We start from the raw sequence: 16975 nt of genomic DNA on the forward strand, positions 1-16975 counted from the left end.
AACATACTGCGGGGTTGGGCAGGGAGGTTCTGGGGAGAGGGGGGTTCCCCAGGCAGAGACCGGGGGTGTGTGGGGGCAAGTGAGATGCTTTATACACAGAAACGAACAGGGTGTCTCTCACTCTCTCTCTCTCACACATATGCACACACACACAGTATCTCATATGCAGCCTGACAGTGTCACACATACGATGTCTCACACACACACACACACACACCAGCAGCATTCACACACCTTGAGAGTGCCACACACAATGTCTCGCACACACTGACAGCATCACACACAGTGCCTCTCACTTGGGCTGTCTCATACACATGCAGGCGGTGTTGTGCATACAGTGTCACACAGACATGCTGACATCACACACTCACTGACAGCACCAGCAGCACTGACATGCAGAATGCCTCACACACACACACAAACAAGTTGATAGTATCACATACAATTTCAGACACACTGACACCATCATACACAATGTCTACCTCCCTCTCTCTCTCTCTCTCTCTCTCACACACACACACTGGCACTGTTGCACACACAATGTCACATTGACACAGTGACATCACGTAGTGGCACTCACAGTGTTGTGTACACACACAGCATCTCAGACACAGCGCCACACCCTGACAGAATAACACACAGGCTGTCCCACATAAATACAGCAGATGTACATACAAACTAATCTTGCACGGTGTCATGCACATACATCCTGATGATGTCTCCCACATGATGCCATCCACATACACACCCCAACAGTGTCAAATACACAGTGACAGGTATGTATATAGTGACCCCATCCACACACACACAAGCATCCAGAATCACACGTGGTGTAGATATTAGAGTTGATCATAGAGATCCCATTGTATCAGGTGCTGGACACAAATATGATAAAGCAATGGTCCCAAAGATTATACAACCTAAGTCCATTACTGCATGCAGTGTCACATGCACATAAGCACACAGTGTCATATACACAGTGTTACACAGACATGGAGTAATAACATGCAGAGTATTTCCCACACATGGACACATACATCATCACACTACAAGCACCCATCACACAACCTCTCACATCTCACACATACATCACATGGACTGTGGACATCCAAATACCCAGAGACACCTACATGCAAACACATGTACAACCATATGTTCACATGTATATGCAAACACCTATGTAAACATACCTGTAAGCTAGATCCTTACAAACATACATGTGATCTTGAAACACATCTACACATGCAGTTTGTACACACACATACAATCTACTGTACACATGCAAACACGTTATATACACTGATATGCACACATTGTTTACACACACAAATACACATACAAATACACCCAAGATGAAACATGCATACATATATACAGGCACACATGCTGTATATATACATGCATCCAAAGTGTATAAACATGCAAAAACATGCTGCCTGGCTGTATGTGCAAATAGATGCATATTCTGCACATGCACAAATATACAAATACAGACATATGCTGAATATATGAACAAATACACACACATATTGCACAAATACACACAGAGAAACATCTATATAGATTCATAGATTCATAGATGCTAGGGTCAGAAGGGACCTCAATAGATCGAGTCCGACCCCCTGCATAGGCAGGAAAGAGGGCTGGGTTCAGATGACCCCAGCTAGATGCCTATCTAACCTCCTCTTGAAGACCCCCAGGGTACGGAAGAGCACCACCTCCCTTGGGAGCCCGTTCCAGACTTTGGCCACTCTAACTGTGAAGAAGTTCTTCCTAATGTCTAGTCTAAATCTGCTCTCTGCTAGCTTGTGGCCATTATTTCTTGTAACCCCTGGGGGCGCCTCAGTGAATAAAACCTCACCAATTCCCTTCTGTGCCCCCGTGATGAACTTATAGGCAGTCACACATATGTACGTACACATATGTATGTACACAAGCTGTATATGCAAATATACAAAGGTAGACATGCTGTTCACACACAGATACACAAAGGCAGATAGGTCGTATATGGACACACTCACACCCAAATGCCCAGACACACATGCTGTGCATATGCATACATAAATTCTGTACATAAGTACGCAAAAATATATATGCATATATATGCATGCTGTACATACATACAAAAAAACAGACAACTGTGCTATATACCTGCATGCTGTATATGCATGTTGTATACCCACAAATGCAAACATATGGGGTGTGCATGTGTACTCCCATATACGTGCACAAGCACAAGCATGCACGCATGCATGCACACACAAACACATACACCCAGCCTCAGCAGGCAGGCAAGGGAAAGAAAGTACAAACCAGAGTTGGTTGCCACCCTGCAGAAGTGGCACATTGTGTTAGACATGAGAAAACAGTCATAGACACCAAGGGCTGGGTAGAGGCAGCAGCTTCTTCCCCTACCCTTTTCCTTCTGCCCCCATCAACCCTCCCCAGCCTGAGCTAAGGCTGCTCCTTCACCAATGGCTATGTGCCTTTGTCCTGGACCATGCCACCCACACCTGTACTTGTGGGGTAGTCCAGGACTCCCAAACTGGTGCTAAAGGACAGGCTGGGAACCTGGCTGGCCTCTCTGTTCTCCTGGTACTCCCCTTTGTCTGGCATAGGTAAAGCTAGGAATGACAGTGTCCCCACAATAGGAGGGATCAGGACCAAGGCTCTGAGGCTGATCCTGGCTCTCGGGGATGGAGCATTGTCACGGGATTAATTTAGCTGAGAGGGCTCTGGGAGCTGAGTCACGTTCCGGCTGGGTCTGGGAAAGGAAGATGTCCTGCCAAGAGAGATGTCATGTAGTTACTGATGGGTGTGCAAACACACACACACGCTCACACGATACAGCCTCATAAACTGACATGTACCCTCAACTACATCCCCCAAGACAGACAGATAAAACATGCACACACCCCATCACTCATGACAATGCCTCCAAATACCCCAACAAACAGGTAACCCCAAACACAGCCACCATCCAAACAGACTGACATGTATTCCCCAAACATTGCCCCCACACACCACCACCAAGCACACCCAGACAGGAACTCCCAACACACATACACATAGCTACCCCCTGTGGCAGGCCAATAGGGGGGGCTCCTGTTCTAACTCACCCACCTCACTGCGCACCACCACCTACCAATCTAAGCCACCCACCTCACTGCGCACCACCACCTACCAAGCACCAAGTACCTCCCTGGAGGTACCTCGCCCCCAATACACTCAAATACACAGATACACTTGAACACAGGCAGATGCCCCAAACACACTCACATTATACCCCAAAAATACATACACAGATTGTTCCAAATACAAACCTGACACCAAGACAAACACAGATACCACCAAACACACAAACAACTCCAAACATATACACACACAGATACCCACAGCCACAACCCAAAATGCACACAAATACCCTCACAGCCACTAATACACACACAGAAATCCCCATACACAACTCCAAATGCAGATACCCCGTAACAAATGGAAATACTGTCCCATATCGGGGAGAGGAGTGGGGTCTGATAGGGTACAGCAGAGGGAATCCAGGCATAAGCAGATTCTCGCACAAACTGTAGTTTAGGAAGAAATCCACCTAGTAAATTAGCAGCTTAATTTATCCTGCATTTTCTGCATCTCGGCACTTTACAGCTTCCCGAATGAAAGCGTCTAATGAAGAGGAAGATTTATGGCCCTGCCAGCTCCACAGGGCACAGCCTTGGCCACCAGCCACTGGTTGCAGCCAACAGGGGAGCAGGAGCCAGCCTGAGGAGGCTAAGGACAGGGTCCTTAGCATCACCCTGACTGCTCTGGGTTGGGGCCAGAACCTGATCTCAGCTCCCCTGGGGTCATGGTAGAAGGTGCAAAAATCATGAAGGTCAAAGTGGAGTGTGGGGTGAGGGAGGGGTTATTACCACAGTCCCTGCATTTCCCAGTCTTTGCTCTCTGTTCTTGTTTAATTGCCTTTGCCCTTCCCCTTTCTCATCCTGGGGTTTTTTCCCCCCTGATAAAAACAATGTTTCTCTCTTCTTCTCTCTGCTCCTTTCCACTTAAAAAGTCCCCAAGATGGACACAAAGGCTGCAAAAGTTAAACAAATTTAAGGTGAGGAGTGTCTAATAGACAGATAAGCTTGCAGTATGGCTGTAGTGGTGATCTCTGGTCGGCCAGGAAATAGGTGAGAAGCAAGGGAGGATTATTTTCATAGTATCTTTTACTGAATTGACTGTACAGTTGAATAATCTTTCAGGCAAAAAGTGCCCAGAAAGTAGCACAAAATGCACAACATAGCCCAGATCTGAGGAAGGGCACTTTGTTGAGAGATATTAGACAAGCATCTAGGCGCAGTGAGTCCAGTAAAAGAGATCACCAACCCCCTCTCCCCGCTTAATAGACAGACAGACTGATACAGTGGGTGCACTGGGACAGACAGAGCATGTGAGGATGGAAAGCGAGCAAGACCGCAGGCAGGATCAGCCCCGAGCAGGAGGGAGTGACTGCACTGTCAGCCTGTAATTAAAACCGCCACACCGGGGAACAGATGCATGTCCTGTGCCCGATGGACTCATACCACCAATCGAACTGGCTCAGTTAATTAAACCAGGGGCCCAGCCTGATGGCTGCTCATGTCTGTGGCACGGTCCTGCCCTTCCGCTGGCTGCCTCCCGCTCCACTGCCTCCGACAGGGCCAGACAGATTCATGCCAACAGCCCCTCAGGCAGCCAAAGCCTGAGCCTCCTCCCACCAAGGCCCAAACTCCCCCAGGCTCCAATAGGGGCAGGATTGGGCCAAGCCCAATGCCAGGCACATGGCACAGAGGCAGCTAACCTAGCAAGGGGCACAGGGCAGCTGGGTGCCAATGTCAAGTCACCCTGCCCCAGTTTCCCCTCTGCTTGTGCAGAGACTTCACGAGACGTGGCTCACCATGGAGCTCTGCAGTGCCCAGGCCTGATCGCAGCTGGGACAGGGGCTCGGGCTGGAGCAGAACCAAGGCCTGGCACAGGGGCAGGAGTTGAAGCACGGATTCAGACTGGAGCAGTGGCGGGGACTGTGGCAGACTCCCACTGCCCCGCCCCTGCCCCCCAGCCCCCGCAGGAGGAAAGCACCAGTGCCGTGGCCTGGGCGGCAGAACGCCGGCAAAGAAAAGGTTAATTCCCCCCATGGCGGACTCCTGCGTCCGCTCCGCACATGAAGCGGGAAGACGCTCTAGCCCTCCTCCTCGATGGCCCGGGAGCGCTCCGGGATTGGCCAGTGGCCAGCACGGAGGGGCGGGGCTTTCCCTCGGCTTATATAAGGCCGCGCCGCAGCCCGCCCTCTTTCTTTTTGCCAGCGCCCTCGATGCTAGTGAGAGGTGAGCGTAGGGCCCGGGCCCCGTTCTGTGGCCTGGCCGGGGGTCGGCGGGAAGACGCTCGCGGTGGCTGCTGAGAGGGGACCTGGGAGGGCTCCCAAGAGTGGAGCGAGGCCACTAGCGGGGGCGAGCAGCGAGGCGAGGGAGCAACTGGGCAAGAGCGGGGTGGCGTTTTCTGCGCATGCGCGGGCCGCATGCGAAGCCAGCGGCGCATGCACGGTTGGTGCTGCTGGCGCGTGTCTGTGCCTGGGCAGCGCGAGATCGGGGTCGTGGGTACTGCTGCACTCAGAGGGCTGGGGCTGATGTTGAGGCTGGTGCGTCACAAAGCTGGCCCTTCCCAAGGGTTTGGGGCACCCTCTACCCTGCCCTGCGTCTGTGCATGCTGAATCCTTTGCCCAGCTCTGAGTCCTGGGCGGTTAAGGATCTTGGGACTGGAGATAGGGTCAGTCCATCTCCACTGGCTTGTGGAAGCTTGGCTTGGTCGCTTCTTCCTTCAGAGGAGTGTCTTGTCCCACCACCAAGTGCCACGTGGAGGGGCTTTGACACCTGGGGTTTGACCCCAGGGAAGTAGCATGAGCCTCTTGGCTTCATCTTGTTACATGCTTCAAGCCTGTGTGGCTTAAGAATTAAGAACACAAGAACTGCCATTGACAGGGTCAGCCCATAGATCCACAGTGTGTCTGCTGTCACATGGCAGCAGAGAGCAGGTGCTGAAAGGGGAATGAACATAGCATGGCCAGGGCTTTTTTTTCCCCCTATTCCTCTCACTTGCAGCCTCCAGCATTTCGGGTCTGAATCTTGGGTTCAGAGGCCATACTCCTCACTCTGAGCTCAGTTTCTACCCATGCCCCTTTGCTCCAAGGATTTGTCCAGTTCCTTGAGCTACATGCTTGCATTTGCATTGTTGTTCTGCCCCTTTGTGATACAGTGGGAGGGTCTGAGCCCTAGACTGCTCAGCAGGTGCTGCCAAAAGTTGGTACGTGTGAAACCATACTTGCTGGTCTCCCTCTTTGCACTGAGGGGAGATGGCCTACTTCCTGGCCAGCTGGAGTGAGCTCAAGTTCTGCTGGGTATGGACAGGCATGCTGTTCTGGTGCCAGATGACCCTCCTTGGGCCAGGGGTTGTGTAAGCCCCTGCTCTGCATCTTAAACACTTGGCTATAAATAAGGCTGTGGTACAAGCAGCAAGGTTATGCAGTGCACTTGGCCCACTGTAGTCTCCCTATGTCAAGTCATGGGCCAGACATCTTGGCAGAGGAGGGCACAAAGGTTGACACTGATGGGGTAGAAGGGCATAGCATGGTGCTGCCTTAGAGGTGGGAATCGCCATCTTGTTAGCAAATAAGTTGTTGGGTTTGAATGATGTGTGGAGGGTCTTATTGTTCATAGCACCACTTAGCACCCTGTGTGACTGCAATTCAACACCCCTCCCCTCCCCCCTGATCCTTTCAGATCGTTTATTGTTCCACCTGATCCATTCCCCAGGTGCAGAGTCCGCACCCTAGACCAGGATGCCCGTTGCCAGGAGCTGGGTATGTCGGAAGACCTATGTCACTCCTCGGCGGCCTTTTGAGAAGTCCCGCCTTGACCAGGAACTGAAACTCATTGGTAAGTTCATGGCAGAGGGCTGTTAAGTACCCATCAGCCAATGGGGGCTCCAGGGCAGTGTTTGTGATGCATCCAAGGGCTTGTGGTTCAGTTAGGTGCAGTCCCTTTTCAGTCAGTGCAGTGGAAGTTAAGGGGATGCTGAGCTGCAGAGATTGGGCAGTAGCTCAGCTTAGAATTGTGGCTGAGTCAGGTGCTTGTCAGTAAGGGGTCCTCTTCTAACATCTGTGGTGTCTTATAGTTGAGATGCAAGTAACTGGAATAAATGGTTGCAGACATGCTCCCTGTGTTCTTCTATGGGCAGGAGCCATGAGTCTTTTAGCTGAGAGTGAGGGTAGCAGGAGACTGAACTGGATGCAGAATTTGGGCTGACTGCATGATGGCACAGCCCCTTTGTGTCCCATTTCAGAGGTGCTGCATTTCCACACTGGGAAAGAGGTTCCCTTTTTTGTTATGCTCTGGACTGGTTAGGACAGCCCCCTGTGAATGAACCCTCTCTGCTGCAGGTGAATATGGGCTGCGGAACAAGCGTGAAGTGTGGCGGGTGAAGTTCACCCTAGCCAAGATCCGCAAAGCAGCCCGAGAGCTGCTTACCCTGGATGAGAAAGATCCCAGGCGCCTCTTTGAAGGTAAGCAGGGCCTTGGGCGTGCTGGAAGGGCTGGTTGGCATAGGGCAATAGTGTTGTGGTGGTGGTGGTGGTGTTTGGGGGTTTTTTTTCCCCACTTGCAAACTCCTAAGCATTTTGAGTGGAGTGCATACCCCTTTGAAATGTCAGTGTTGGTATTCATGCGCTTCCAATTAATCGGTCTGCAGACCCCAAGTGTCTGCAAACTGCAGGTTGACAGCCACTGAGGGAAGGGAGAGGGGGCATAAGGACCTGTTTCTGATGGACTTCTCTGCCTCCCAGGTAATGCCCTACTGAGACGGCTGGTACGTATTGGGGTGCTGGATGAGGGCAAGATGAAGCTGGATTACATCCTGGGCCTCAAGATTGAGGACTTCCTGGAGCGGCGCCTCCAGACCCAGGTCTTCAAGCTGGGCCTGGCCAAATCCATCCACCATGCCCGGGTGCTCATCCGTCAGAGGCACATCCGGTAGGTCTGCTGGGGACTGGGGAATATAGTTGAAGTGGGATTGTGTCAGAGAGGCAGACTCTTGGGTTCTGTCCTTGTTCAGAGAGGGGGGGGGCCGGTGTGAAAGAATGGAGGTTTTGTGGGGGGACCTCTGTCCTGGGTTTTGTCCCAGCTCTGGGAAGGCAGCAGGGTCTGGGCTAGATCATGAATGGCTGGGAGCCAGGGTGCCCAAGTTCTCTAACTGGCTGTGCCCCATATGGGACACAGTTGGATTACAAGCTTGCTGTCAGAGGCTTCAACTGTTTTTAGAGCTGTATGCAGGGCCTCTTAACAGAGGGGTCACTGTCCCCCATGTCGGGTGTTTAACCCTGTCTGAGGACAAAGCAGAGCCAGTGCTTCCCCTCCCCTCCCCTCCCTGCCCTGCCCTGCTAAAGCTTTACTCTTGGTGTCTTGCATAGCATTACAAATGGGGATCTGGGGTAGCTGTCAGCCTCCAGAGCACTGGGGTCCCTGGATTTGCCAGCCCCATGAAAGCCGGCTAGACCCCCGCCCTGCGAGCTCAGCAAGGCTCACTGCGGCAGTGCCGTACACCTTGCGAAGGGCCTGGTCCATCCTGTCCCACTGCGATTCCCACATGGGTCAAGGCACAGGTAATGGTCATCTGACTGCCCTGCCCACAGAGGATTGCTCTCTGCAGTAGGGCAGGACCAGACCTGGTCTCTGCTCCACCAGAGCCAGCCAGTCTTGCACTTCTGGGATTATTGCATTGGCACGCAATGAATGAGCAGATGGGAGGGTTGAGATCTGTTCTCAAGTGGTAGATTACTCCCCTCACCACCATCTCCATGACTGCAGCATGGCCAATGATCAGAGGAGCTGAGGGTAGGAGTGTTTGGGGGAAGGGGATGTGCCAATTGGGTGGGGGTTTGTTCTCCATGTGAACCACAAAGCTGCTCAGTAGGGTTTTGTGAATGTATCCTTTGGCCCTGTGAGGTTGAGGGGGTCAGGGATATGGACTGGGGACATATCATGTCCTGTCCTCACCTCATTTCTTCCCCCTCCCCAGCGTCCGAAAGCAGGTGGTGAACATCCCATCCTTCATCGTGCGCCTGGACTCCCAGAAACACATCGACTTTTCATTGCGCTCACCCTATGGGGGTGGCCGGCCTGGCCGTGTCAAGAGGAAGAATGCCAAGAAGGGCCAGGGTGGTGCTGGTGGTGGGGACGACGAGGAGGAAGATTAAGCGTGTGGTGTAGCATGGCCACATGAGAGACTGGCCTGTGTTCTACCAGACCCAATAAAAGTGGGGAATCCTGGCTGCATCTGGGTCTGTACTGGGAGCTTAAGGGTTGCAGAATCCATCTGGTTGTGCCCCCCTTCCTCTAGCTGTTTTGCTGTGAGCTTAGTCTAGGCGATTTTATGGCATCCTGGTGAACAGCCAGTGGATCACTTTATTCCCTGATTGGAGCCTATGGGTAGGGGGCAGGGCCTTTGGGCCTTGAGTGTAGTGATGGCTAGGAATCTCTAGAAGTTCATGGCACAGCAGCTCCTTTTAATTCTGGAGGTTCCCCCTGGCACCTTTCTGCTGATTGCCACTCGCTGCCTGTATCTGAAACTGCAGCTGCAGTTTTTGTCTCCCAGCCATCATGGCCCAAGTGTGATGGGGCCTCTTTCCCAATCAGTGGCAGGGGAGCGCATGGGGAAAACTCCAGACTTAAAGAAACTGCCATGCCATGCACTTCCAGTGCAAGTCCTGGAAATCTAGTGATGGCATGCTGACTAGGGGACCAAGGGTGTATCCATCCAGATCACACTACATGGCTCACTTAGGATCAAGAATGGGTCCAATATGTTAATTGGGGGGAGGGTGGGGAGGTTGTGAAGTCTTCTACTCTTATGGGCCACTAGATACCAGCAGGCCTGAAACATGACTGGGCTTTAACAATTCCAAGGCAGCTGTTCCCACAACCCCTTGCCTCTGAACCAGTCATTCCCAGTGTTTTAAGCCTCAAATCGCCTTTCTCTGAGTTGCACCCATTTCAAAAAATAAGTTATTACAGTACTGAGCTTTTCTCAGAGGTCCTGGGTAACCAGTGTGGAGCACTGACCACCCAGGGACAAGCCCGAGCCTATGCCTACCTGCTTATTTTCTTACATTTTGTAGCACCCTTCAGAGGCTCTTGGGGTGCCTTAACTTGCTGGATCAGAAGTCAGCTAATTTATCAAGTATAACAGCCTTCAACTACCTGAAGGGTGACTTTTACAAAGAGGATGGAGTTAGACTGTTCTCAGTGTTTCAGATGACAGAACAAAGAGCAGTGTGCTCAAGTTGCAGCAAGGGGAGTTAAGGCTAAATATTAGGGAAAAACTTCCTCATGAGGAAGGTACTAAAGCAATGGAACAGGTTACTCAGAGAGGTTGTACAATCTCTACCTTAGAGGTTTTTAAGACCCGGGTATCCAAAGCCTTGGCTTGGATGATGTAGTTGGGGATGGCCCTCCTTTTGAGCAGTGGATTGATCTAGATGACTTGTGAGTTCCCTTCCAACCCTCATTTTCTGATTCCCAGCTGAGAATCACTGCTATAAATTAATTGGCCTCAAGGAAGTGCTGGAAGCAGGCTGTTACCTTCAAGCAGTGGCACTTGGGCAAGTGACACTACCTCTTCACAAACTTCAGCTGCCTTCTCCAGCCTTGGGCATTCATGTGGCTTATGTTCTGTGCCAGCTCACCTGGTGTTAGAAACCCAAATTAATTCAGACCCCTGGGAAGCATCCAGGAGAAGCATTTGTTATGCTCATTGGGCACTTCCACATATGCTCTGACATGTTCTCATTCCACTGAAGCATTTTAATTGGAGTGCTCCAGTGTGCTGTGCTGTGCTGTCTAATGTATTCAGCATCCCATGTTTCAGAATGGCAGCAGGGGTGCTTTAAAGTTTTAATTTAACACTCAAAGTGTCCCACTGGATGCCACAATTTGTTCCTTCCCAGGCTTGTTCCTATGCTCATTTCTTCCACTTCTGAGTCTGCCCCCACATGACGGCAGCCAAAGGAGCTTGGGACTGTTCCTAGATCTTGGCTGAGGGCAAACGATCTGACTCCAGCAATCTAGAAACAGCCTTTGGAGGGGAGCCAGCATGTGCTGGCCTATAAAGCTGAGGCTGGGACCTTATGCAAGAATAACATGTTAAAGAAGATTAGTTCCCTGGGAGAGGGAGCTCATGCATACCCTGTGGAACATTAGCAAGCAGGTGGTGTGTTGGCTGCATAGTCCTCACCCAGTAGCCTCCAAATACTGCATGGGCGTGAGGGGTTGTATGTGCCATTTGGTGCCTGGGAAACCTTTCCATTTGAGGCAGGCCTATGTTCTTCACAGCTAACAGCTTATGCCCCAGACTAGATTTCCTTGCCAGGCCACCTGAGTTCTCCAGTATGCTCCATCCTTGCCTCCTGGAGACCTGCTGTCAGTATGATGTACATTGTTGCTGTGGTGATGTCTCCTCTAGCAGGAGCAGTATATGCTTGCCCAACATCATTGTCTAGGTCATCTAGATCACTTGCTCTCCCCTTGCTCTGGGCTCAGGTACTGCCCAGGCTTCTGGGATCAGCTGGGAAAGCTGCCCAGGACCTTCCTAGCCAGTGCCTGGGGTTGGAGCTGGCTGTAATGCAGTTACTGTACAAAGGACTGTCACGGGCAATGGGCTACAGTGGCCAGACCGCTATCTTAGCTGTTCATCGGTGGGTCAGGTTGTGGCTGTGGGCAACTGCAGGACCTGATGGACTTGGCCAACGCTCATTGGGCTGCTGCACCCCAAACTGTTCTGAGGTGATGATGAGGGGGTCACATATGAGTTGGGATGGTGCAGGGTACCCCTGTGGAGAAGAGTGCTACCCCTCCCCCAACTTGTCCCCAGTTCCTGCTCCATTTGCCCCACATCTACAAGTTCAGCTGGGCTCTGGCTTCCCAGCTGTTTCAGTAGGGTGTGGGGCAGGGTGCTTGAAGCAGGACTCCTGGGTTCTAGTGGTGACCGGTCTGAGCTCCCTGGTTTAGGTGCTGAGTATACATTAGGGTATCTCCCAACCCTCCCCTCCACCTTGGCACCTGCTAAAGCTGCCCCATGGGCAGGTGCCACAGCCACCCAGCAGCCTGCAGTACTGGCACTTGTGGGCTACAGCTGGGCTCTGTGACCCACTGGTTAGGATTCCCTGTGGGTCTGGACTGTCCGGCAGGGATGTTCTACATAACCACGCCCCCCCACCTTACCTTGGCACCTGTTCAGTTCTTGCTTCCCAGCAACTCCTGGACTTCCCAGCAGCGCAACAGGCCTCTTTAACCCTTTGGGCCCCAGCCTGCTGGGGAGAAACCAGTAGGCTGGGGTCAGCCTATCCAGCTACCCCCTGCTCTACACGCATCATGCGTAACTGCCTCTGGGGACTTATTACACAAGGATCCCTCACTCGGCTCTGAGCTGCAGCTGTCTCGGGTGGGGCACAAGAAGGGGCCAGCCTCTAGGCAAACACACAGCGGGGATGGGGGAGTAGGGCTTGGTGTTGGGCAGGATGGTCCTCTCAGGGTAAGCTCAGTGCTGACAAGTGATTCCCTGCTGAAGGCTGTGAAGGCATCTGTGGCAGCAGGCAAGGGGGCATGGTGGGCAGATGGACAGCCAGGTGAACAGGCACACCCTTCTCTAGTGTGCAGACTTCCCCCTCCACCTCAGGCCCAGGCTGGGCTGGTGAGGCCCCCCTTCATGCTCACACATGCTGTACCAGGTGAGGTCACAGGACTCATCTGTACCCTACACATCATCCCATGAGCAGCCATCTGGGATGGGGGATATCCAAACTCATCCATGGGGAGCCAGCTCAGGATGGGTAGCATCACAGAGCCCATGAGAAAGAGCCTTGCTTTGCTGGTGCCCTTTGCTTTCAACCCCCAGCCTCTGCCAGTCCAGCCCTGAGATGCCTCCCACTCCCCTGCAAGCCTGCAGCCCTTTCCCCCTCCCCCAGTCACTCAACCCAGCCCTGTGCCCGTAGCTGTGCAGGGACGGAGACACTGGAGATGATGGCAAAGGAAGAGGAAGCCACCAGGGCCAACGGGGTTGGGGTTTCTTGAACCTTTGAGGCTGTTTTCAGTAACCACATGCCCCTGAGTCAGCACTTCTGATGCCAAGCCAGTTACGAGAAAATCCCAGCACCAGGGCAACGACCGAGGGAAGGGGGGTAATGGGTCCGGGTGAGGTCACCCCAGACACGCAGCTGCCTCTGGCATGGGAGCACAGTGGTTGCTTATTCGAGACCCCTGCCTCCCGGCCATAATACTGTACTGAGATGCAGATGCTGGTGGGGGTGCAGGGGGTAGTCAGGCCCTGGGGTTTTTCTCCTCTCAGGGTGCTGGTTCTGACTGGGGGGTCCTTCCCCTCCTTTTGGGAGTGCTCAGGGATGGGGGGTTAACACCCCAGGGCTGCCTCCCCCTCTCCAAGCAGAAATTGGATAACAGGATGTGGTACAGGGTGGTGTTTATTCACTCCTGGGGCCCCTGGCCCCGAGTGCAGATGGAGTTAACAGAACCCAGGATATGCTCCTGGAGAGAGCTTGAAAGAGGCACCCAAGGGCCCATGGTGGGGGGGTGGGGGTTGCAGCATCAGCTGTAGGGGGAACACACTGACTCTTGGCCTAGTCCCTCCTAGGGAACCTTGGAGTCCTGACTCAACATCCCACACCCCCATGCCTCTGGCCCCATCTTTGGGGTGCACAGAACAGGGGCCAATTCTGGAGTAGACCCTTCTCCCTGCAGGGCCTTCCAGGTCACCTCACCCCTGGCTCTGCAGAGAGGCCTGGAGTCCCCTGCATCCCTGATCTGGGGGTGGGGGGGAGTGGAATGAGGGAGATCTCTAGGGCCTGGGCTTGGAGTTCCCATCCTGTGCCCCATATGGGACAGGATCCCCCTGTCTCCCTGCTGCTCTGGGATGTCCCCTATCCCCCCCTAGCCTGTCCCCAGCTGTGCAGGGGAATGCCAAGTGCTACTCCCAGCACTCCCAGATTCCCCAACTGTGAGGGGGTCCCTAGCCACCATGGTCAGGAGGATCCTTGGGATCTGTGTGCCTTCCCTCCTTGGATGTGAAGGGATTTCCACCCCCCACCCCCCCAAATGATGCCCTCAGCTGTGCAGCAGGGAGTTGCGCAGGGCCCGGGGCACGGGCAGCCCCTCAAGGTCACGCTCCCCACTGCCAGCCCGCACACTGGCCCGTACAGCCCGGCGGCACAGCTCCTGCAGCGAAGGCACCTTGCAGCGCAGTGGGCGAGCCAGGGCCAAGGGCACAGGGGCACCACCCTGGGCTTCCAGGTAGCAGGGTCCGCCGTGCCTGCCCTGTGCCAGGTAGTGCTCCACCAGCTGCACCACACAGGCAAAGGCAGGTGGTGGGGGAGCACCAGGTAGCGTCTCCAGGTGGAAGGCAGTGCCCCGCTGCTGGATGCGCAGGTTGGTGATGCCAGTGCCTGTGCGCAGGCTTAGTGTGAAGAGGTGCCGGTGGTCAGAAGAGTCCCGCACCAGAAAGGCGCCTTGTGGGTGGGGACTGAGCAACCGTTTGGCCTCAGTGCCTGAGAGGCTGCCTCAGTAGGAGCCACTGGCCTCCAGGCGCTCCAGCACTGTCTCCACCCGCTCAAAGTCCCCACAGAAGCTCTTGTAGTGGTAGGAGTTGGGGGGCGCTGGGCCGGGAGGGCCGTTCATGGCCGGGGAAGGGCACGGTGGGCAGCAGCGCAGGCCAGGCCAGCACAGCGGGAACATCGCGCTGGCACCCCCCCCCGGAGAGTCCAGTGCCCCCCGTGGCGTCTCCCCGTCACCAGGGTCCCTCCCGTGGGATCATCTGCTGAGACAAGAGAAGGTAGGAAAAAACCAGGGGGAAGGAGTCAGTGGAGCTATGTGTAGGGAGAGGCACTTTGCCCCAACCCATGAGGCCCCACTCCTGGGAAAGAACCCAGAGGTCCTGGGTCCTAGTCTTCCCCTCCCAGAGTTTGGGCTAGAACCCAGGACTCCAGGCTTCTGAATCTCCTCCTTCTTTCCTTCATAGTTTAACTTCTGTCTAGTATTAGAGACATAGCCAGGAAGTGGGGTGTGTATGTATACCAGATCCCTGTGCAGAGAGGCTCAGAACACAAGCACATGTGTATACACACACAGTCAGTTAGACACAAGGTGCCATGGAAGTACAGGTTCACAAAGACTCTCTCTCTCTCTCTCTCTCTCTCTCTCTCACACACACACACACACACACACACCCCTGCATATGACATGCAATTATATATGCATCCTCAAAACACAAATCCAGCCACCCACAACATATCCATGCACAATATACCCTCACAAGGTTATCACATGCAAAAATGCACACTCACACTTTCCACCTAAAACATATGCAAAAATGTGTACATATCAACATACACAATGTATATGTTTTGTCTGTGCATGCATTGCAGATGTATTAACACACACAATACATTCATGTAGATATATGTGACACACTGAAGAAAGAGGTGTAAAAATCCATGTAAGCCTCCCATCTATGCAACACACACACATGCTGGATATGTATAACCCCCACACAATAGAAACACAGTATTTATGCATGCTGTGGACACATACAACACCCCCCCTCCCAATACCTACATACACTCTATGCATACATGCATGCACACACATAATTCCTGATCACAACATACATATAAGTACACACACAACCCTTCCACAGCATACCCCACAATGTACACACACAAGCGTCAACATACAAGGTACCTTATAAGGTACACCCAAAATGCACACACAGCACATACAACCCCTCCCCCGCAATGTATACAAGCACACTCATGCAACGAGTCACTCTCATGTATACCCAAAATGTACACACGGCACATGTAATCCCCTCCCCCAACACAACGTAATCTCTCACATATACACCCAGAATGCACACAAAAAGCACGCAGTACCCCCCTACAATGTACAGACACATACACTCATCCACACAATCATTCATATATTCATCCACAGTGCACAAGCATAAGTCATACAATCCCACCTACACACAATGTACATATACACATAATGTATAGTCTCATAGATACACCCAGAACGTGCACTCAACTCTAAGATATACACACACTCATGTACCAAATCTCTCCCATACACACCCAAAATGCACACGCTTGGTGCACACAATCCCCAATACACATAATGCACACACACACAACGTACATGATTTCTCACATATATGCCCGGAAGGCATGCACAAAGCACCCACAATTCCCACAATGTACACACACACTCGTGCACACAATCACTCACAAAGACTCCCAAAATGCACACGCTCCACACACACACACACACACACACACACACACGCTGCTCACAGCCCAGCTGACTCGACCAAGGCGCCGGGAATCCGGTTCCAGCCCCGGGAAGACAAAACCCTTCCAGGCAGGACGGAGCCCGCTCCCCGCTCCGGCCCCACGTCCGGCCGCAGCCTCCGTGGTGGGGGAGGGAGAGCGAGGTAAACGAACCAGCCCTGGGAGCCCACGATCGCACCTGGGATCCCCTGCGATCGCCTCGGCATCCCCCGCGATCGTCCCTGAGATTACCATGATCGGCCCTGGGATCCCCCAGCGATGGCCCCGGGTTCCCCCATGACTGCATCGGGATCCCCCCCCGGGATCGCCCCCGGGATCCTCTATGATCGCCCCTGGGATACTCCGCCATGATCGTTCCGGAGATCCCGCGTAATCGCCCCTGGAATCCCCCCCATGCTCGCCTCGACGTCCTCCCACCAACCCCCTTCGCCCCAGGGTTCCCCCGCGATCCCCTCCGGATCCTCCGAGAGCTCCCCTTGGGTCCCTCCATGATCGCCTCGAGGTTCCCCCGCGATCGACCCAGGGATCCCCCCACGATCCCCT

The 16975-nt window shown here is 53.3% G+C and overlaps 2 protein-coding genes and 1 pseudogene across 3 annotated transcripts in view; 1 reads left to right on the plus strand and 2 right to left on the minus strand.

The window, feature by feature from the left end:
* LMTK3 (lemur tyrosine kinase 3) overlaps positions 1-4589 on the minus strand; it is a 23588-nt gene extending 18999 nt beyond the window's left edge. The window contains exon 1 of the mRNA XM_025196916.1: positions 4578-4589. The gene's annotated coding sequence lies outside the window, so the exon portion shown is untranslated. The remainder of the gene's footprint in view (positions 1-4577) is intronic.
* A 688-nt stretch (positions 4590-5277) lies between these two features.
* RPS9 (ribosomal protein S9) lies at positions 5278-9356 on the plus strand. 2 transcript variants are annotated; one of them, XM_006014961.2, is made up of 5 exons: positions 5278-5357; positions 6840-6962; positions 7466-7588; positions 7868-8054; positions 9100-9356. In XM_006014961.2, exons 2-5 carry the CDS (start codon positions 6866-6868, stop codon positions 9275-9277), a joined length of 585 nt encoding a protein of 194 aa, XP_006015023.1. In that variant the 5' UTR covers positions 5278-5357; positions 6840-6865; the 3' UTR covers positions 9278-9356. The 2 variants fall into 2 exon arrangements, with proteins under 2 accessions (XP_006015023.1, XP_025052682.1); XM_025196897.1 differs by lacking the exon at positions 5278-5357 and having other exon boundaries at positions 6821-6962.
* A 4183-nt stretch (positions 9357-13539) lies between these two features.
* Positions 13540-16939, minus strand: LOC112549258 (annotated as a pseudogene).
* Between the last annotated feature and the right edge of the window lie 36 nt (positions 16940-16975).

Source organism: Alligator sinensis, unplaced genomic scaffold (genome assembly GCF_000455745.1).
Source record: "Alligator sinensis unplaced genomic scaffold, ASM45574v1 scaffold647_2, whole genome shotgun sequence".
Taxonomy (NCBI): Eukaryota; Metazoa; Chordata; order Crocodylia; family Alligatoridae; genus Alligator; species Alligator sinensis.

What these genes read in the sequence shown, in the direction of transcription:
- RPS9 (XM_006014961.2), top strand. Translation starts at nt 6,866, where the DNA reads ATGCCCGTTGCCAGGAGCTGGGTATGTCGGAAGACCTATGTCACTCCT. An exon ending in CCAGGAACTGAAACTCATTG is followed by an intron (nt 6,963 to 7,465) that starts GTAAGTTCATGG and finishes TCTCTGCTGCAG; the next exon opens with GTGAATATGGGCTGCGGAAC. An exon ending in ATCCGTCAGAGGCACATCCG is followed by an intron (nt 8,055 to 9,099) that starts GTAGGTCTGCTG and finishes CCCCCTCCCCAG; the next exon opens with CGTCCGAAAGCAGGTGGTGA.